The sequence below is a fragment of the Myotis yumanensis genome, unplaced genomic scaffold (assembly GCF_028538775.1).
Source record: "Myotis yumanensis isolate MYYU_CA2020_CCGP unplaced genomic scaffold, mMyoYum1.0.hap1 SCAF_5, whole genome shotgun sequence".
Taxonomy (NCBI): domain Eukaryota; kingdom Metazoa; phylum Chordata; class Mammalia; order Chiroptera; family Vespertilionidae; genus Myotis; species Myotis yumanensis.
The window spans coordinates 55,363,504-55,386,031 of NW_027223756.1; the positions used below are offsets into that span (position 1 = coordinate 55,363,504).

The 22,528-nt window shown below is 35.9% G+C and overlaps 1 protein-coding gene across 4 annotated transcripts in view; it reads right to left on the minus strand.

The window, feature by feature from the left end:
* Window positions 1–22,528, minus strand: part of LRBA (LPS responsive beige-like anchor protein) — a 554,804-nt gene that overhangs the window by 432,359 nt on the left and 99,917 nt on the right. For 3 of the 4 annotated variants that reach the window (XM_070415300.1, XM_070415301.1, XM_070415299.1), the window contains exons 23-28: window positions 7,272–8,303; window positions 6,150–6,328; window positions 5,152–5,305; window positions 4,625–4,805; window positions 1,069–1,196; window positions 453–560 (exon numbers count right to left, since the gene is read on the minus strand). In XM_070415300.1, coding sequence (XP_070271401.1) covers window positions 453–560; window positions 1,069–1,196; window positions 4,625–4,805; window positions 5,152–5,305; window positions 6,150–6,328; window positions 7,272–8,303 — 1,782 coding nt within the window. Of the gene's footprint in view, window positions 1–452; window positions 561–1,068; window positions 1,197–4,624; window positions 4,806–5,151; window positions 5,306–5,367; window positions 5,456–6,149; window positions 6,329–7,271; window positions 8,304–22,528 lie in introns of those variants that run through there. The other variant, XM_070415302.1, reaches the window with a different exon arrangement.

The window sequence follows — 22,528 nt, forward strand, 5'->3', positions numbered from 1 at the left end:
CATTCAGGACTTAGGCATTTCACTACTTTCAGAGTATGGATTCTGAAGTTCAGACTGCTGGGTCTGAATCCTATCATTTACTAATAACTCCATTAGCTTGAAAAAGTTACTCAAGCTCTATGCGCCTCAGATTCCTCATTTATAAGATGGAACTTACAACAGTATCCAACTCAAGAAGTTGTTGCACTTAATGAGTACATGTGAAGCACTTACAGTGCTTACTATATAACAATATGCTATTCTCTTTAGTGTAATTGTTCTGATATATTAGTTCCATTTATATAAATAATATTTCCCAATATACTATGATTCTAAGATTACTGTCAAAAAACTGGCTTCTTCTTTCTACTCGACTATTTTATATCACAGAGAGTTTTCATTCTCAATACTTTGGGCCTCAGAGGAAATACATATCAGCTAAGAGAGTACGTGAAAGAAATACTGTTACTTACGATGTCTCTGAAGACAACTGCCCTAAGTCGATTGATATCCATGTCCTGTAGGAGCCTGTCAAAATCTCTCACTGGAGATATACCACCAGTTACCATGTCCACTGGACTCTAAGACAAAAAAAAAAAAAAAATTACACATATTTTTTAAAGTAAACACGGTATTCCAGTAACCAGAGAAATCAGGCTATTAAGTACTTGTTTTTCATACTTCTTTCTCTCTGTGTTTTTCTGTTGTTATTGTTGTTGTTTTTTGTTGTTGTTGTTGTCGTTTTTGGATGCTGGGTTAGAGGTGGTGGTATAAGGGAGCCAGGAAGGAAAAAACAAACTGCATGCTAACTCACCAAGTACATGAAATACAAATTGACATAGTTGAAAGGGAAAGGTATTGTAGACACAAGAAAAGTAAACATTTGGAAAAGCAGACAAGATTAAGTATAAGCAAATCTTTACTGTGTATTTAAACACAAATATTTAAATGTTATGTCCACAGACTAAAATAACTATTTTAGGACCTCTGTCAGATTTATTTAACTTTATGTTGAAATGAACAAATAAAGTTAAGACTTAATCATAAATGAGTGTGCTATTTTACTTAATTAATGATTCTGTATCTCACCTTTGCTGTGGATTTCCCCATGGGGATCAGGCTGTGCACTGTTTTCTGGCCTTTGGTGGCATCTCCTCTTGTTTTCAGTTGTGAATGCTGCTGACACTCTAAGCAATTCCTGACTGCCACTGCACACACTGTTATTTATTTTAAGGAAAAGATTGGGTAAGAAAGGAAAATTATATTTAAGATTATGGAACTGATAAAAATCAGCTACCCAGTACAATTTACATAAGATTTTATTGGAACCAGATTACCTTCAGCAAAGTCCTGAAATGTCCCTGGACTTTCTCACCTACTGTTTGTTTTCTGACTTTGGTAGTGACTGTAAGGGGCCACTGCTAAGAGGGAATCAGTTCAAGAACCTTAACATACTACTGTTTCTTAGATCTCACCTAAGCTACTTGCAATGATCTCTTATTAAGAAAAAGATAGGGGAAAAAGAACAAGAAAGAGAGTTGCAAAGGAACAGAAAGCAAGTCACACTGCATAAACTAGTCTATGACAATAACCTATTATCTTCATTGAAGTAGAGTAGTTAAACTGGAAATGCATGTTTTTCTGATGATGTATTATTACAGCATTATATTAATAGAGTGATAGAGAGTATACTTTTATTTGGAAATGTTTATAGGGTCTACATTTTACTGGCTTTCATTAAAACTGTTTTAAGGGTGAAAAGCAGAAAGGAGATTACTATACAGTCCAAAATTACTTCTCTAAAAATCTAACCAATTGGGCAGCTACTTGAGTTACATAGAAATTAATTCTGAATTTTAAATGATGAATTAAGTAATGCACAATTGACTAATAATTGCTTGACTTCACATAATCACCTTACTTCCCAACCAGATCAGTAACACTCAATGTATCTGATCAGAATAAGAGTGGGAGAGCAAATTAGGAACAAAACAGCCCTGGCCAGATAGCTCAGTTCATTGGAGCATCATCCCATAAACCAAAAGGCTGTGGGTTCAATTCCTGATCAGGGTACAAACCTAGGTTGTGGGTTTGATCCCTGGTCTGAGTGTGTACGGGAGGGAACCAAATCAATGTTTCTCTCTCACATCAATGTCTCTCTCTTCCTCTCCCTTTGTCTCTCTAAAAATCAATAAAACATATACTCAGGTGAGGATTAAAAAAAGGAAATTAGGAACAAAACATAAATTAAAGTGGGGATTTTAAATACCACCAGACTACCATAAGGCAGCAGGCACAGAATTGAGAAAGAGAAGCATTCAGAAAGGTATCAAAAGTAAACAACAAAAATTAGAAAAAAGGAAGGAAAGGAGGAAGGGAGAATATGGAATGCAACTCTGTCAAATCCGGAATCATCTCCAGGAAAATAACCTTTTACTATTTTTTGACAAGTTACATAAAATCAAGTTTGGGTCTGCATTACAACCATAGAGGACTGCCTAGTGTCAATCAGTCCCAGGAGTACAGGTTACTCACTATTGCTGCCCTCTTACCTTCCTTCCCCAGCCTCAGGAAAGAGGAAACCAGGTATCAAAACATTTGGATTATTTACCAAGCTTACCACACTGTACTAAGTGACTTTGAACAAGTTACTTTCTGAGTCTCTTTTCCATACATAGGAAAAGATGGTGCTGCAGTAGATTGAATTTTCTCTTTATTTTCTTCTACAGCTATGAAAATTAGAGCATTACAGTATTCCCTAGCTTCCAAATCTGATGTTTCTTGAGTAAAGCAGTGCTAGTATAGCCTTGTATTTTTAATTCTAGAAATGTACTCTTTTTAGGAAAGTGGAGAGATTTTTAAAATGGCATAAACAAAAGCAATGGAGTCTCAATATTTTAATGACTAATTAAAAGTTTAAGGAAGTATACTGTAACAAAGAAGGTGTAGGATCACTAGTTAAACAAGCTACTATATTCACATTCCAACTTCACCAATTACACATTTTGAATTTCGATAAGTTTCCTATTTTCTCTGATCTCAACTTTCCTCATGAATAGAAAAAACGAAAATGGTTGTTGGCCCATTGTGAAAATCAGCAATAATGACAAATTACAGCAGTCAATAAGTAATAGCTGGTTTTGTTATGCTCACCATTTGAATCTTTTTTTTTTAATTTATCTTTATTGTTGAAAGTATTACAGATGTCCCCTTCCCCCCCTCCCTTGAACCCTCTACGGGTTTCTCACCCCCTCCCTAGGCCTTTACCACACTATTGTCTGAATCTTTCTTACTTAAAATTTTAAAACAACTTTCTAAAAATTGTTATGCCAAATTCTTGAAAGCATCCTAAGTTTAAAAGTACTCTGAATAGCATTTTGAGTAAAAATAATCACTGTACCAAAAATGACTAAGTACAAATATATCTCAGTTTATATAATACATTCTTACTAAATATGGGGAAATATTTCATTAATTAGACTTCCCACTTCTAATGCTGCCTTTTACAGTCTGTCTTCATAAGTCATAGCTTGTAATGGTTTTGCTTCCACTTTCTGGTCCCACTCTCTCCAACCTACTTCTCTCCATTTAATAAGCAAATCATTAACAAAGTCTCAGTATTTACAACTGGATATAGGAAACCTTCTGTGTTAAGTTAAAAAAAAAAATGGTTCACCTAAGGCAGCCCAATAACACTAAAATTCTTTTCACGGATTTTAACTTTTACCTAAGGAAGTACTGCTTCCAGAAGAATAGAGGTTTAGTAATTTTATTAACTGCTTTAAGGAAAAGATTGGGTAAGATGATGTATTATTACAGCATCATGCTAGTTTAGAACCTTGCTACTCAATTGTGTTAGTAAGAGAAGCAACATCAATATCACACAGACTTATTAGAAAGACAAGTTTAGGCCTCATACCAGACACATGTAATCTAAACTGCATTTTAACAAGATCCTCTCTGGTGATTTATGTGTATGAATTATTTTTTGTTCTTCTCTTTTCTTTAAAAAAATTTTTTTCAATTATAGTTGACATATATTATATTAGTTTCAGGTGTACAGAGTGATTAAACATTTATATAACTTAGGAAGCAATCCCCCTAATAAGTCTACTGCTCATCTAACACCATACATACTTATTACAATATTACTGACTATAGTCTCTATGCTTTACCCCACATCCCTATGACTATTTTTACAACTGGTAATTTGCACATTAGCTGGGACTTGTTAGAAATACAATTTGAGGCCTCATCCCCGACCTATATAATCTACTCTGCATTTTAACCAGATCCTCTCTGGTGATTCATGTGTATAAATTTTCTTTTTTTAACTTGAGAAGCACTACCTTACAGCAAAAAAAAAAAAAAAAATGATTAGAGAAAGAGGGATAATGCTGATGAGAATCAACTTAGTTGATTTTTTTCAAAACATGTCCTTCCTCTTCTATACAACTTGTCAACTACTACTCTAGCACAGTACATACACAGTCCTTCACTCTCTGCAAGTTTAAAAGTAGCATATGACAAAATGACTAGCACACATTTGCCTAAGAACAAGAAAAAGATAATGTTCAATTTAATTTGTCTGGATTACTAAAAATTTTTCAAGTAAATTCCTAACTAATGGGTTTTAACAGCTCACCAAGTCGGAGACATTGCCGCAAAATTCCTCCAGATGACATATTTTTTTCAGCTTCAATTTCAGTAAAGCCCAGAGAACTTGCAAATATGAGCACATCCACAAGGCTGATTAGCCTCTGCAAAAATGTCACAGAGGCTTCTATGGAGAGGCCCTGAGTAGGCTCAATATTCTCCAGCTCATGCTGTAAAGAATCAAGTTTAACAATTACATCTATATTCTGATAAAAATCTAATTTTATTACATCATTCCCCAATGTTCTAAATTTTATAAAAAACCAGGCTTCCAGAAATCTACCACCACAAAGTGATTTCCTTATCATTTCATCTAAAAAAGGGCAAAGGAAACATACAGGTGAAACACTGTCAATCATTTCATATTCACTAACTGACACATCCCTAAGAAATCAGCATTCCTTTTAGTACTTTCTTTTCTGTTGCTTTGATTTACAGCACATTCAAGTTTTAATCAATAAAGATGCATAAAAGTCATGTTTTCACACCAATTTTATAGAGTAGTTAAGTCCTTACTGTAGCCGATGTAGCAGCTGAAAGCAATGGCAGTATACCCCCACAAGCCATGACCATATTGTCCATCACTTGAGAGATGAGATGAATTGTGTTGTGTACAAAGATGACATTATCACTGCTATTCACGAAGTCCATAACTGTCTTTGTTGAATGGCTGTCCAAAGATAAATGGTGTTTACTGATAAAGCTAAAGAAAGGAAATCACAATTTGCCTACTTGAGGGGAGGGAGGATAAGAAGGTGCTTTTGCTTCATCTTGAAAGCTTGAGTAAGATAATGATGCAGCAGGCACATGGGGGTGTATACTTCCTCAGAAGATTCGGGCCATTCCATAGCAGCAGTTACTATCCAAGCCCTTTTCCAGTGCTGAAACATAAATACTATTCATCTGACACTTGATATAAAAAGTTGAACTAAAATATCCTTAACTGGGAACAAAACTGAGAAGCCATGTGGCAAACATTAAGAGGTAAATGGTGCTAAATGTGCTACTGAAAATAAATTTTCTACTAACATTTTCTTAGATAATTTCATAATATGCTTTTAAATAGAGTAAAAGTAGTATACAAATAACAATAAACAAATTAGCACTTTTAAACTCATAAATCATACAATCAAGGATAATCTGAAACACAGATTTTGTTATACCAAAAATTCACTGGAGAACTGGAAGTTATTCTTAAATGCCAATTTTTTAGTTGCTCTAATAATAAACCCATTTGGTGGATCTACCTCCAGGTGAATTACATACTGTAAAATATGTTACAGGAAATAAATGTTTGTCAAATTTTTAAAAAGAAAAATCTTCAAGTTTTTGTAATGAGACAGAGTAACTCATTTTTATGACAAATAAGTTAATTCAATAAAACCTTATCACAGAAATAATTTATACTCTATTTTTAAGCAATTAATTGCAAAATGTTAACTAAGTAAATTTCTTTGAAAACAAAGGCTAAAATTTATTATAAAACATCTTCTATAATAAACATATGGACAAACCTTCTCCACATCTGTATATCTGTTTCTATTGAAAATAACAGATCAGTGAGCAAACGCTGATGCATATGAGACCATTTGAATTCAGGAATACGAAACATAGTAGGTCTGGAATCCCTCCTTTGTCCGTTAACGACATCTGATGCTATTCCTTGCCCTGACTGCTCCTGTTGCCTTGACGTCTAATACAGAAAATTAAAAAGAGTAATAAAATAAGTTCAATTCCAAAGGAAGGCATTAATAAGTAATTTAAAACCTTCTATAAAATGCATCTAACAAATACATTTTAAGATACTAAGGAACCAAATTAAAGAAAAACTATCAATGAGTAATAAAAATACTTTAATACATTTAAAATAGTTGTCAAATATATTAAACTAGCACAATTCAACATACTTAACTTGGAATCACGTTAGTATTACCACCAGCTGACGTAGCATTTTATAAAAGAATTCAGAGAAGTTCTTTGTTTTGAATATTAGCATGAAAGAAAGGCAGTATCTGGATTATAAACTGGCTAGAATTAAGAACAACAACAACAACAAGACAACAGAATAAAGGACAAACCAACAAAACAGGAAGGAGGGAGAGAGAAAAGAATTGAATAAAGTGGAAAAGGACACATGCAACCAACGACTGTCTCATGAATCCCTCTGGATACTAGTAAAGGAGAAACCTGGGCCTCCAGATCTCACAAAAGCTTCCCTCCTTCAAATTAAACACACTTCATGGGACAATTTTAAACCACACACTTTGTATAAAACAGTACACACTAGCAGGTGGTTCTGCAGGAATGTAAATCTAGATTTTGTTGGAAAATTAATGTGCTATGGCTGGGTTATCAAAAAAAATGTAAAAAACAAGTATTTCTAATATTTGCTTTATAAAGCAAAATTATGCCAATCCTGAAAATTGATAGTAGTAACTTTTAGTGATGCTAATAAAAGTTGCCATTAAATGAACTAATACTACAAGCCAAATGCTGTGCTAAAGAAATAAAATCTTGAGATACATTGCATTTATGTAATTGCAAATAGGATACAATGAATTCTAAACAAAAATAAAATATACATATACTTGCTCTATTTTAACTCAGGCAAATACATTTCAAGAAGACATAATCACCTCAAGCACAGGTTGAAGAGGTTGAGATGCCTCCACGTTAGTACTGGCCTTCAATTCCAGTTTCTCAGTATCTGTGGCAACACTGGAAACATCCAACCTCGCAATCTTCTGGTCAGAAGCAGTAGGAGACTCTAAGACATTACCATGAGCATCATTAATTGCTTTGGTTTTTCTAGCCAAGTCAGTTTTCTTCCCTTCATCCGGCATCTGACCGATGTCTGATTGCATAACTGTTTGGGAAGCAGTCGTGTCTGGTGAGGTAGCTGAAGACCCTGCATCTTTAGAATCTTGAGTTTCAGTATCAGCTTGCTTCTTACTTACAGGTTCCTCCTCTTGAAGTGTTAATTTTTGGTCATTACTAAACATGTCCAGTCTTTCCCTGGCTTCAGTTGTATGGGGAGACAAACTATTTCCCTGAAGCTCTGTGGGTAGACTGGCTTCCTCAGTAGGACTACTATCTACCTTCAGTTCTACATAATCCTCATCATCTTCTTCCTCTCCTATAGACTTATCCAATAATTCTGGCGCCTCTGAAGCATCCTCTTCTGAAGGAGAACTTACTGAAGCAGTTACTTCACTGACAGTCATATCTTTGGCACCTGTTTTCAAAGTATTAGAGAAAATGGTCCCAACTTCTACTGTGTCAGAAGGTACTTCTAAATCACCTGCATTTGCTATGTCATTTATCGGTGTTTTCTCTAAAGGGACTTCATCCAGTAACTCTTCATTTCCTTGCCCAGTTTTCATTTCTTCATTAGCTGTATTATAAGTCTGCAGTTCAATGTTGGAGGCAGAGTCAGAAGAACTTGTCTTCTCAATACTTGACTTTCCATCACTATTTTTGGTGACATGAGGAGACACAGGAAAATCCTTCGTATCTGATTGTTGGGATCCTCCAGAAACATTTACATCCCCGCTAATGCCAGAAACTGCTTGAACTGAACTTGAAGAACATTGCCCTATATCATCAACATTTCCCTGGTAATCCCTAAATATGTTGGCAAGGTTTTCTTTGTGTATTTCGAAAGTGACCTAGATGAAAGATATATAATTAGTCAAAATAGGCAAAAAAAATGAACAAAGCATGCAGAACATAAATATATTTAACAACTTTTCAAATATGCAGTTTATATAAACGCAATAAAACAATTTTCCTGTAATATCCTTATAAAATGATGTCAATCACAAAATTATGAACAATCAAGAAAAATTATAGCTAATCTTAATGCTAACAGGTAGCATGCCATCAAACTACACAATAAGAACATAGTTATTTAGACTATTTGAGATGTACAGGAAAAGAACACCCTAGTCCAGGGGTGGGCAAACTTTTTGACTCGAGGGCCACAATGGGTTCTTAAACTAGACCGGAGGGCCGGAACAAAAGCATGGATGGAGTGTTTGTGTGAACTAATATAAATTCAAAGTAAACATCATTACATAAAAGGGTACGGTCTTTTTTTTTTTTTAGTTTTATTCATTTCAAACGGGCTGGATCCGGCCCACGGGCCGTAGTTTGCCCACGGCTGCCCTAGTCTATTGACCTCTACCAACTTGTACCAGAATCTAAGTATGTACCATTGAAAAGTGTGTGGTGCACTAGATAACACATTGTTTCAACTGCAATGAAAACTCATTTCCCCATGATTTATCCTCAGCAGAGATTAAAAACTATCAATTAAGCTCACAATTTGAGCATCTCTCTATAAATTAAACTAGAGGCCTGATGCATGAAATTCATGCAAGGGGCTAGGCACTTGCAGCCACGATGGCTTGTCTCAGCCCTTGCAGCCCCGGCTTCATCCGGAAGGTCACCTGGAAGGACGTCCGGAAGGTCGTTCAGCTGTCCAGTCTAATTAGCATATTACGCTTTTATTGTTATAGGCTAGAAGCCTGGTGCAAGATATTCGTGCACTGGAGTGGGGGGGTCCCTCAACCCAGCCTGCACCCTCTCACAGGGAGTGGACCTAAGCCAGCAGTCGGGCATCCCCCGAGAGGCTCCCGCCACCGCCACTGCACTCACCAGCCATGAACCCAGCTTCTAGCTGAGCAGCGCTCCCCCTGTGGGAGTGCACTGATCATCAGCTCCTGCATTGAGTGTCTGCCCCCTGGAGGTCAGTGTACTTCATAACAACCGGTCGTTCTACCATTCGGTCGATTTGCGTATTAGCCTTCTATTATATAGGATTACTAAAACCTTTTTTACTAAGCTAGAAAATACAAATTCTTTTAGAAGTGAAAATAAAATTCAACCTTTCACCAAAGGTCAACAGTAATTTTCTAAGTCTGAACTCTCACAAATGGCCTGCAAGTTACAGTTATTCCAGCTATGCACCCATTTATTCCACTTGTATGTGACTGGCTACTATGTATTTAACAGTGTCAGCACATCATGCTTGGCCTTTTACCCAACTAAATGAAAAAAAAAAATTGATTAGGAAAAAGTATAAAAGTGAGTGCTTTGATTTTTAATGTCAAAGGTTTGATTTTTTATCTCATCAATATTATCTTATAGGCAATCATTATGTGATTGTCACTGGTGTTGCAATGGGAAATGTCTCTCAAAAGGTTATAATACTTGAAGAAAGTAGAAGCATAATTACAGTTTATTAATGCGAGAATTATTTTTATCTATAACTTATGAGATATATATAGTAAACTGAACCTTTAGTCAATAAACTGTAATTGAGCCCTAGTATAGAGGGATGGTAGTGGTTAATAACAAAATGATTTTTTATGCCCAAATATCCATAGGCCTCTTTGAATCACAGGGGAGTATACACATAGGTAAAAGGCAAGGAAAAATAATAATACACAATGCACACATTTCCTTCTATAGCTATTAACTAGCCTTGAATCATGGACATTCACAGTACATTCATGCCATGATGTGATATAGCTAAAAATAAAAATGTTCAGGGCTCCTGCCGAGGGGACAGCTGGCTGCACCCAACCTGAATCTGCAGAGCACTCCCCCCTGGGGGAGCTAGAGTTGGAGACTCTGGCAGAGACTGCATGGTATGGCTCTGGAGTAGGGGCCCCAGCTGAGTTCCTGACCATGCTGCCCCCAAGTAGGAGACCCACTAGCCCCATCCTCCTGACCCCAGTAACCCCACCCTACTGAGCTCTCGCCTTGTGGAAGGGTCTATGAGGCACGGCCAGCCTGGGCCCACTCTACAGTCTTTCTTCAGAAGGCTGTGGAGGAAGACCAGGCAACCTTGGGGGGTGGCTGAGTAGCAGAGGTAGAGGCAGACCTCAGAAAGCCTTTGGCCTTTTATTGATTTGCCCCCAGCTCAGAGCTCAAAATAAACATATAAGATAAATGTCAAGTAATAAGAAATCTGGAAGAAAAAAGGAGGTGGAAAATAACTAAAGGCAGTCTAGGTGGAAAGGTGTATTTTGCTAGGGTAAGTGGGCAAGGTATCTGAAGATACTACATTTGAAAAGAGATAAGAATAAAGTGAGAGAGCAAGCATATCAAAAGTAAAACAGATTCAGGCAGAAGGAAGAACAAATGCAAAGGCCCTAAAACCAAAATAAGCATGGTATGTTTGAGGAATGATAGACCAGTAGACAGAGAACTATATATGGTAAAGTCAGAGATGTAGCCATTGGCTAGATCATGAAGACAGAGCATTACAGACTGTGTTATAGACTGAATTTTATTCTGAGTGAGAGAGCACCATTAGAGAAATCCAAGTACAAAGGAGACATGATCTGATTTCTTACAGTATCAGTTTATTTAGAAAACTGACTTTAGGGAGATCATTTCTGCACTGACACTATCACCTAAGGAACACAAGTCACGTACTACCAATCTCACAGATTTTCAAAATACAGATCACTTATCTCTACAACAGCCAGTGCTAGAATGAGTTTAGTTTTCAATAATCATTTGCTTTTTCTTATTCAAATTAAGGATTTTTAAATTGTTTTATTGTGAAACGTATCACTAAATCTCTTGCTAGTTCTGCATCCCAGAAAGGTCTTTCCTTGGGGCTGTGGGACTATCTCTTTGCAACATGAACTTCAAGGATGGTGGGGCCCTGTCTCCTGTCCCTATGGGAGTTCAGAGCCTGGGTACTTGACTCCAGATGTCAAAAATGTATAAGAATACTAATTTTTCTTTTGGATAAAAGCCAGTGGATTGTACCTACTTCTGAACTTGTAGTCAAATCTATTCAAAATAGTGCTTTGCCTTTCCTAAGCAAACCAACTTGTTTACTGTTTCTTCTGTAAATATGTATATTAAAAATGCCTTTTAAATTCTAAAGTTGACTTTTAAATTTCCCCTTGGTGTACTCCAATTGCCTAAAAGCAAAATTGCCAATGAGCAATTATTGCTGTGATCTTTTTTGATACTGTTTTCCTAATGGTATTTGTGACTGATAATTCCTAATTAATTACCAGATATTGTTCTAAATTACCCAGCTAAAAGACTAGTCATTAATCTTCACAATCATTTGATAGTTAATCTATAGCTGTTTGTAATGTTTGGAAAGCACTTCTATAAACTACTAGTTAGAGATACTCTTGAGCTAATAACTACAACATTTCTTTTGCCGTTACTTTCAACTTAATTAGCACTCAAATTTACTAATTAGGAGCTAAAAGGTGAATGCATCAAGAAATTACGATTTTAATAATATTTTTTTTTAATTTTAACTTACAAAAAATTTACTTTTAAATGTTAGACAATGTTTAGGAACAGGCTTTCTTTTTCAAGCAAATGCATCTTTTTCACTGTACTTTATTTTCCTATGGAAATAGAAACTGAATATGATACACTAACTTCTAATTCTTAGGTCACCAACCTTTCCACAGTTGATAAATAAGACATGTCTTAAAAAATCGCTAAGTCTTCCCATATGGAGTAGCATCCATAAGCATAGCTCACAGTGATTACCACCACACAATATATCTTTCACAAAGACTCTGATCCAACACCTTGCAACAATGGTACATGATAACACATAATTAAGTTAAGATCAGATTATAAATGTGTATGCTTATAAAAATTTACTGATCTCATTTATGCAAATCACATTGATTATAAATATAAATACTCTGGTTCTAACCTAACCTCTTAAGTGCTACCCTAATACAACCTGACTTGAATAATATCAAGAATAAAGCTTATGCTATCCTAAGAAAACAGATAGGAAAATTAACAGATAGGAAAATTAACATCATAAGTTCAATAACAAAGGGCAAGAGGCCCAGGAGGAAAACAAATCATATATATAATAAGCAGATACTCATGGAATAAACATTTTTAATATATTTTTATTGATTTCAGAGAGGCAGGGAGAGGGAGAGATAGAAAGAAACATTTTTTGAATAACTAGTGTATTTTGATGGGGTCCAGAAGACAATACCCCAAAATATAGCATGTTGGATACTGAATATTTTAAAAAGAAGGAATTTAAGAAACAGGTACAGGAAAAACTCTGACCTCTCAATCCTCCCCTGAAATGGATCATAGATTTTAAAAATATCACCTCCACCAATTTTTCCAAATAAAGTTTTGGAGATAGCCAGAATATGAAAAGTAAACTTGAATCATTTATTCAATCATTCCTTCCTAGAATTATAAGTGGTCTAACAGCATCAGATATTAATTGCATCAGAACTACAGCTTTTGCCCTAACCGGTTTGAGTGAGTGGATAGAGCATCGGTCTGCGGACTGAAGGATCCCAGGTTCAATTCCAGTCAAGGGCATGTTGGTTGCGGGCACATCCCCGGTAGGAGGTGTGCAGGAGGCAGCCGATCAATGTTTCTCTCTCATTGATGTTTCTAACTCTCTATCCCTCTCCCTCTCTGTAAAAAATAAAACATATATATTTTTAAAAACCTACAGCTTTTGCTTTTAATTTTACTTCTCCATAATATGATGCACTATCTACACTTAATTACATGCAGCCATTAAAATTCATGTAAGGAAACAACAGCAACAAAAAACCAGACTCACAGAAAAGGAGATCAAACAAACTGTTGCCAGAAGGGAGTGGAAGTGAAAAAATGTGAAAGGGAATGTAGTAATGTTGTGATAAGTTTTCACAGTGATACATGATTACTAGAATTAGTGTGATGATCACATTGTATGATATACGTATAAATGTTGAATCGCTCCACTGCACACCTGAAATACAATATTGTGTAACAACTACATTTAAATAAAAAATAATTTTAAAAGCACTAGCCCTAGCTGGTTTTCTCAGTGGTTAGAGGACCAATCGAACCCATGGACTGAAGGGTCCTGGATTCGATTCCAGTCAAGGGCTCCTATTTCAGTTGCTGGCTCAATCCCTGGCCCAATTGGGGTGCATGCAGGAGGCAACCAATTGATGTGTCTCTCTCACATCGATGTTTCTCTCTCTCTCTGTGTCGCTCCCCCTCCCTTCCACTCTCTCTAAAAAAAGCAATGGGGAAAAATAACCTTGGAGGAGGATTAACAAAAATAAAAAATTAATTAATTTTTTTGAAAATACTAAATTACCCAATGCTAGTAAAGTTTTGAGGGAAAAGGTACACACCATTGGTATAACATATTGGTGCAGCAAGCTCTAAAATGTAGTGTGGCAGTACATACCAAAAGCGACAAAAATATCAAAATATCCTCTTGACTCTTGGAAACTAAGCTAAGAAGAAATAAAGGAAATGAGAAAAGGAACAAATAACTATTTCACCTGTCCCTCTATCCTCTGGGTACTGAGTAAGGCACTGTACATTCATCATTCTCATTTCCATTTTCTGATAAATGAATTAAGCATCAGATAAGTTTGATAATGTGCCCAAGACCTTCCACAGGAAGTTAAATCCAGAATCACCTGAGTCCAAAGTTTTTTCCACTACAACACGACGACTGCCTAAATGTAAGAGTCATGAGCACACAATTTTCTGATAGTGTTCTAGAATAGGTGTCTGCAAATTACAGCACTCACACTAACTCCAGCTACAGTCTGTTGTTCTAAATAAAACATCATTAAAACAAAAATATATGTAAAATATTCATGTAAGAAATATATCATTAAATGAAATTATAAAATATAAGTATGATGATAATTTTTGTAAGAAAAGAATTATATGTATGTATACATTTATACATATAACAGAAGATACAAGGTTTTACATCAAAATGGTAATACTAAGTCAAACACAGGTGAGTCGATAATGGGTGCTTCTTGGTTTCTGTGTGTATACACTGGTACTAGGTTCCAAATTTCCTACAATTAGCACATATTATTTTTAAGAGTATAAAATAATAATAAATACTATTTGGTTAAAAAATTAAGTCAAAGAATAGTTTAGCAATTAAGTATAAAATGGTGGCAATTCATGAAATGTGGAAATTTTTTATAACTCTTAAATTTATTTTAAAAATATGAAGCTTTTAATTTCATTATATAATCACCATAAACTCACTCATATAAACACGTGCATATTTATATATACCAGTTTATAGCTTGTGATTTTTTTAAAAAATACTTTTAAAAAAACACTTAGAAAATTCTAACAAAACTGACTTCCACCTGCTTTTTTATCCAACCTAAACTGTATTTTCTTCTGATATAAAATGACTGACATTTGTTTAAGCCATCATTGTTAACCGCAAGTAAAATCTTAAGATATTTCCAATATAATCCAAAATAATTAAATACTTTACCCAAACTAGTCATATGGAGGAAAACATAAATCATATTGTACTTTCAACTCAAGTGTGAATTAACTTTTAGTTGATGATTATTTCAAGTCATAAGCCCATTCTAAATTTATGGCAATCAATATAGGTATCTATAGTTTTTAGTCTTATTTGTTTAGAAAAATAATTTTTGAACAGTTCTTCAAATTTGGAATATATTAAATTATTTTAAATTTTAATTAAAGAGTAGAAGCATGTTAGCAGACCAAGTGAAAATAGTATTATTTAATTACTCAACATCGATGTTCCATTTAAAGCATAAAAAAAATAAAAGAAAAAGAAAAATACTGAAAACCTAAAGAACTCACAAGAAAATAATGGAATTAAAAGATTACTCTTAACAGGTACATACTTGAAACCTTCTGACCAAAATAACCAACACAGTGCAGTTATACCAGAAGAGCCTATTACTGCTTATAAAACCTAGTCCAGCTGTCGGAGGAGAAGGATACAGTGACAAACAGCTTCCCTGCTACAAAGGTGGCAGGAAATCTATCAAAGTGGACAATAAAATTGCAATTGAGTTTCTTTGGCTTTTTATAGCAGCTGAATGAATCCTGTGTAACTCTGCAAAACCTATCCAATTCTGCAGCATTAGTTTACACACTAGTACTTTATCAAGAACCATGTTATAACTTTGAGATACTGTGCTTTAAAATGGCTGTAAAAAGGAAAAATAAGCATTATTCCAGTATCATATGCATGAAAAGATTTTTAAAGCTTTAGAATGAATACTTCCCAGAGGGAAAAATTTGATTCCAATAATTTCAGCAGAATTTTAACAGCATGCAGCAAATTGCTCACCTAATTACTGAATCCCTTCAGCTCCATCCTAAACATCATTAAATATTGATTTGAAAACCTTAAAGTATAACTTGTCCATTTTATTTTAAAAATAGATGTCAAGATATTAAAATTCCAAAATAATTAACAGAGTAATCTCAAATAAATTACTGTGTATAAACCTTATGAAACAGAAAAGTGTTGGGTCAATAAAGGAAATTCAGCCCTAGCTGGTTTGGCTCAGTGGATAGAGCATCACCCTGCTGACAGGAGTGTTCCAGGTTCGATTCCAGTCAAGCGCACGTACCTCGGTCGCAGGCTCCTCCCTGGCCTGGGTCCTGGTCAGGGCACATGCAAAAGGCAACCAATCGATGTGTTTCTCTCACATCAGAGTTTCTCTCTGTCTTCCCCTCTTTCTTCCACTCTCTTTAAAATCAATGGAAAAATATCCTCAGGCGAGGATTTAAAAAAATAAAGGAAATTCACACAAAGAAATAAAACTAAAGGACATTTATTAAACATTAAAATTAAAGATGAAATACATAAGACTCAACTTGTAACTTCAAATTTTTCTTACTCCCCTCATGGACCTAAGTAAAGCTTTAGCATTTATTTTTTAAAGTACATTTTAACAGCAAAAAGTGTACATATAAAATTACTCAATTAATTTAATCAGAACTTATTCCGCTTTATAACTAATTCTAAAACTTGAGTCAAAGACAGTTTCTTGGCTCAACGTAGGCAAAAAGAGACCTCTCCATAAAGCAACTATATTTTCTTTGCATTTTTTTGTTTTGTTAATCCTCACCTCACCCAAGGATATTTTTTTCCATTGATTTTTAGAGAGAGTGGAAGGAGGGGGGGGAGAAAGAGAAAGAGAAAGAGAGAGAGAGAGAGAAAGAGAGAGAGAAACAACCATGTGAGAGAGGACACATTGACTGGTTGCTTGAGGGGATAAAGCCTCGAACCGAGGTACATGCTCTTGACCAGAATCAAACCTGCAACCATTCAGTCTGCGGGCTGATGCTCTCTCTTCTGAGCCAAACCGACTATGGATGCAAAGTTTTTAAGATCTGTTTAAAGCCATATGTCACTGTAGTACAGAAAAATATAACCTGATTAATCAAAACTATATAGATAGCACACAAAATATAAAGCCTACTTTGGTTTGTTGTGTCTTAAAAATATTGATTTCAAATAATACATAAAAACACAATTCATATTTCTTCCTTTAACAGTCTCTGCACCATAACATATGCTCCTAGAAAGATAAAAAAGGTTTACTTTATTTTTTAAAAAATGCAGTATGGGATCTTTACTGGGGCCCATATTTAATTTACATAGTATTCCTCTACTTTCCATAGCTCTAAAGAGTATATCACATTATGTTAGTAGCTTAGCATATAAAGGTGAAAAGCAGAGAATTTTATAACAGTTGGTAAAAAATAATTCCCTGTACACAAGAGAGGTGTTCGTAATTTAGACTGTATAACAAGGGCTTTTTAAAAAAGCAGATTTCAGGGAACATCCCATGAAATTCAGATGGATATTCTAAGGTGGGGTTCATAATAATATGCACACCCCAAGTTACTCTGATGAGGTGGTCCCCAAATTATACTGTGCCTGACTGGACATGGGAACTTTAAAGGTAGTTGCTGCAGCTGCTTGATGGATCACTGGTGAGGGAAGACTGAAACACCAAGGCACACATGGGTGGCATGGGGCCACATGATAGTTGAACCAAACAGCGCCAAACAACGATGATGTAGTTCTTCCTTCTCCACCTTGCAACAAATATGTAATGTACAACTGCTACGTACTCGGCACTATGCATAGTTCTATGAAGAAGTGTAAGAGCTTTCATATCCCTGCTAATGAGAGCTTACATTAACAGCCAAAATAAGAAATCACTTTTAACTAATAATATATGTGAGAGGCATTACAGAATCATACATGATTAAATGCTAGTCTACCTTTGCTCTATTACCCATTACTTCTCTTCTTCATGTACATTACATTCATTCCTTCCTGCCTTGTTTTTCCGTTTTTATATGTTATCTCCCATATTATAAAGTAACTTCTTCCAGGATAAGATCTGTTCCTGTCTCACCTTTCATAGTAATTAGAAGGTGCTCAAATAGAAGAAGATAGAAAAAACAAAAGGAAGAAGTTGAAAGGAAAAAAAAAAAAGAAAGATAAAGGTAGACAGGGGAAAAAAGGAGATGGGCAACTGGAGTGAGATCTGAGACAGAGTGACTAAGAATAAATAAGAGAGTCCACCTGCTGTGTGACCAACCGAGAGATGATGGGAGGAAGACAGCAGAGATAAAACCAACACAGATTCACTAAGGACAGAACAAACAGAGAAAAAGAGAAATACCTTGGGGGGAGGCAGACGGCAGGAGGTACAGAATGGATGCAGGAATGCTGGAGGGAAAAACAAGGCAAGAGAAAGAGAGGAATAGGAAAGCGGGAAACAGTGGCTCAATGAAGAAAAAAAGAACAAGCAAAGAAGGAGAGAGCTGGCTAGGCAGTGATAGACAGTGGCCACAATCAATGCCAATAGCCAAGGAAAGGGCTGTAGAAGATTGATTAGTTAGAGGTTAAAGAGAGACGGGAGGGAGGAGGAGAGAGGGGGTAAAGAAGAGAGGAGAAGGGAGAGGGGCAAGAAGGACACTGGGAGAGGGTAAAGGAATGGAGAGGGAGGGTGAGAGAGACACTAAAAGAGATAGCAAGAGAAAATTAAGTGCTGCAAATTCTTAGAGAATGACAGGGCCTGAGTGTAGCAAAAACTGTCGCATAGAAGTGATTTAACTATCAAAATCCTAAAAAATATAAAGGATTTGGGTAGGTACAAAGGAACACAAAGTATATGCCATGAATAATGAAAATAAAGATTTAATAAAGCATGATATACTTTAGAAAGACTAGAATTAACATATCCTGAGTGCAGATTCTGGTCAAGTGAAACAGGAAGGTGAGTTAGGAAATACATTTTTTCAAGGGGAACAGTGAAATATCTATATATATAAAAGCCTAATATGCAAACTGTCCCCTTGCGAGTTCGACCAGGAGACCATGAGTTTGATCGCTCACTATGACATGCACTGACCACCAGGGGGCGGTGTGGAACAAAGGAAGGCCCCGGCCAGCAGGTGGGGAAGGGAGGCCCCAGCCAGTAGCTGGCAGCAGGGGAAGGGAGGCACCGACCAGGAGCCGGCAGCCAGGGACAAGAAGCCCCACCCAGCCACCAAAAGGTAGGCCCCAGCCAGCAACCGGAAGGCTTCGATAGGCCCCGATCTCCGGCCAGGCCTAGGGACCCTACCCGTGTACAAATTACATGCACTGGGCCTCTAGTTGGAAATAATTTTGCAAAAAAACTTTATTTGCCTTTCTAAGAAGATTAGAACAAAGTATTTATGGAGTAAACATTATATGTTATTCTTACCTTAATAAATCTAGAGGAAAATAATACCTAATAACCATTAGAAATACCCAGAATAGAAGTGATCTGGTCATGTATAAAGAATTAGAAATCATTAAGAAAAAGTTCAAAGAAGATAAAAGACAAAACCTTGGAAAAATAAGAAGTCTAACATATCAAGGGTTAGAGAGTGGAACACTACTTATGACCCAGCAATTCTACTCCTACTTATATATCCCAGAGCAGTGCTTTTTTCAAATTGAGAATAATTCAGTTGGCAGATCATGGAATCTCTTGCTGGGGTATAAGCAGCAATTTTAAATGAAAAAGAATAGAAAAGTAAGAGTGCATCACTGCACACCAAGATTTAATAAGGATAAATATTGTCTTATGAAACCTCTTTCAGATGTATGGAGGGAGAATGGTGTGGATGTACAGGCATACCTGTTCACAATAACTGTCTTAATTGTGAGTCACAGCTATAAAAAGTTTGAAAATGACAACTCTATTAAAACCTTTGCCTTTGAGCACCTGAGTGATTAATAGCATTGAAAATGAATAAACCAAAGCTATATTAACAATAAAAAATTTAAAAAACTTAAAAATGAAATCACAGAAAAGTCCACACAGTATGATGTCATTTTCATAAAATATAATAGGGAACATTAGATAATATATTATTTAGAAATAAAATTTTATCTTTTTAAAGAAAGACATGATACACACATAATTCAAAGTGGTAATTAGGTTTGGAGTGAGTAGGGGTGGGGAGGTGGGATAACAGAACCACACAGCATGTCCTTATGTTGGGTAGTCACAATTCTTCCTTTGTAACACTTCAGAGCAGCAATTTCAACTGGTGTGCTGCAAGAATTTTTAAAACATGCAATACCTGACTATTTAGTCAGGGGCACTGACCTCTTTTGCCTGAGGATGTCAAATGAAAAAATGACAACAAGCAACACAATAAATCAAAAGTATACCTATTTTTTCATCAGAGCGACAAAAAATATATTCTTTGGCGTGCTGCCATGAGATGAAAAAGGTTGAAAATCGCTGCTTCATATCATATATGCTACACAAGTAATTTTGGGTGTGACTGAGTCTTTATATTAAAAGGTGTGTTTATATCAAACAGGAATTGATTGGGGTATGAACTAATGTGCTGGCAGTAAGAAGGAGAACAAAAGGATAAATAACAGAAATGATAGAGCTATAATAAAAGAAAACAGTCATTGAGCATTTAACTCTATTTTTTGTTATTTCACTCACTAATGCTTAACCTCAACTACACATAGATATACATGTGGATATACATTTACCATTAGACAGATTGTTAAGAAAAGTTGAAAAACTTGCCTGAGTTTACACAACTGAAAATTACTGTAAATCAGAATTTAAACCCAGAAGTATCCTGTCTCCAAAGCCCATGTTATCCTCATTACTTACACAAATGAATTGGCAACTGGGTATAAATGTTTAGTCATAACTGCTCAAAAGTTCAAAAGCAACTAAGAAATCTCCTAGTCCAACCTTTATTGTGTAGATAGGAAATTCAGAACCTAGGCTATTAACCCTAAATATCCTGTGACTGAAGCGTTCTGAAGCTCTTTGGTCTTAGGATCGTGTAGTACTGAGGCCCCACAAAAACCTTTTATTTATATGGGGTATATCTATTCATATAGAGATTAAAATAGTAAATATTATAAATTAAAAAATTAAAAATACTTTATTAACAATAAACCCATTATGTCAATAAAAATAACATTTTTTAAATGACAATTTTTAAAATAGAAAGTATTATTTCACATTTTAGGCCTATTTTTTAAATTATAACTTAATAGGAAACTATTGCATTCTACTATCTACTTTTGTATTCAATCTAATGTATTACATTACTTTGACTTAAGTATTAAAAAATCCACCCTCGAATAGATATGTAGTTATGAAAGGAGGGCCTCACATACTCCCTTAACAGGTCTTCTGGGCTCCCACAGTCTTCAGGCAGTATGCTAAGGATTACTGCTCTGAAGGTTATATTCCTCTAACTATCCTTCCTAAGAACTTGAACAAACTAGAGTGTATACAAAAGTACTGAATTAACATACACTATTCAGAAAATCTGAAAAATTCAATATATACTGGCACTTCCCCAGAATTCCCCCAGATATATCTGAAATGCAATCTAAATGTATATGATGCTCAAACTCGACCCATTTTTCTCCTGAGTGTATAAAGGGAAACGGTTCTAGCAGAAAATCCAGACTGTAGCAGCAGAAACTGGAATAGCTGGGCATCTTCACAAGCTAAAGAAAGTCAGTTAGACAAGAGGTGGCAGTTTCTGTAAAGTGCCAAATAGTAAACATTTCAGGCTTGGGGACCATACAGTGTCTGTTGCAAATACTTAACGTTTGTGGCATGAATGGCAGCCATAGAATATCTATATATATAAAAGCCTAAGTAACTGAACGACCTAACGATTGATCACTATGATGCTCACTGACCACCATGGGGCAGACGCTCAACGCAGGAGCTATCCCCTGGTGGTCAGTGCGCTCCCACAGTGGGAGCACCACTCAGCTGACCAAGGGGCATCAGATGCAGGGCTCATGGCTGGCAAGTGCTGCTCTGGCAGCGCAAGCCTCTCCCGATCAGGACTGATGGTGCAAGCCCATGGCAGGCACAGTAGGGCCATGATGAGCGGGAGCCACAGGCAGGAGCGGCAGGTGTTGTTGGACTGCGGGTTTTGGCCCAATTCCCGCTGGCCAGTGGGGATCAGGCCAAAACTGGCAGTCGACATACCCCGAGGGATCCTGGATAGCGAGAGGGTGCAGGCTGAGGGACCCCACTGGTGCACAAATCCATGCACCCAGCCTCTAGTATATGTATGTATGTATATGTGTATGTGTGTATGTATGTGTGTGTGTGTGTGTGTGTGTGTGTGTGTATATATATATATATATAAATAAATGGGAGCGGCTGTGTTTTAATAAAACTTTATTTTCAGGAACAGGTCAAGCCAAATTTGGCTCTCAGGCTATGTTTGGCTGAACCCTGCCTTAGACTAAATTGGTCAGTTCAAAATGTAGTGACTAAAACAAAGCCATTAAATGTGATTTTACAAAATCACATTTTTTTCTTATTTAGCACTAAGAATTGTTCTCAAACATAATATTTGTAGGGTAATGTCTTCCAAACTAAGATATCTTTGCAACACCTTATGATAGCAATGCACTATTGTCTCACTGAGAAGGAAAAATCAGAATGAATAAAACCTGGGTATGTTCCAATAACTAAAACCTAAAATATATACACACACACACACACACACACATATTTAAGAACTG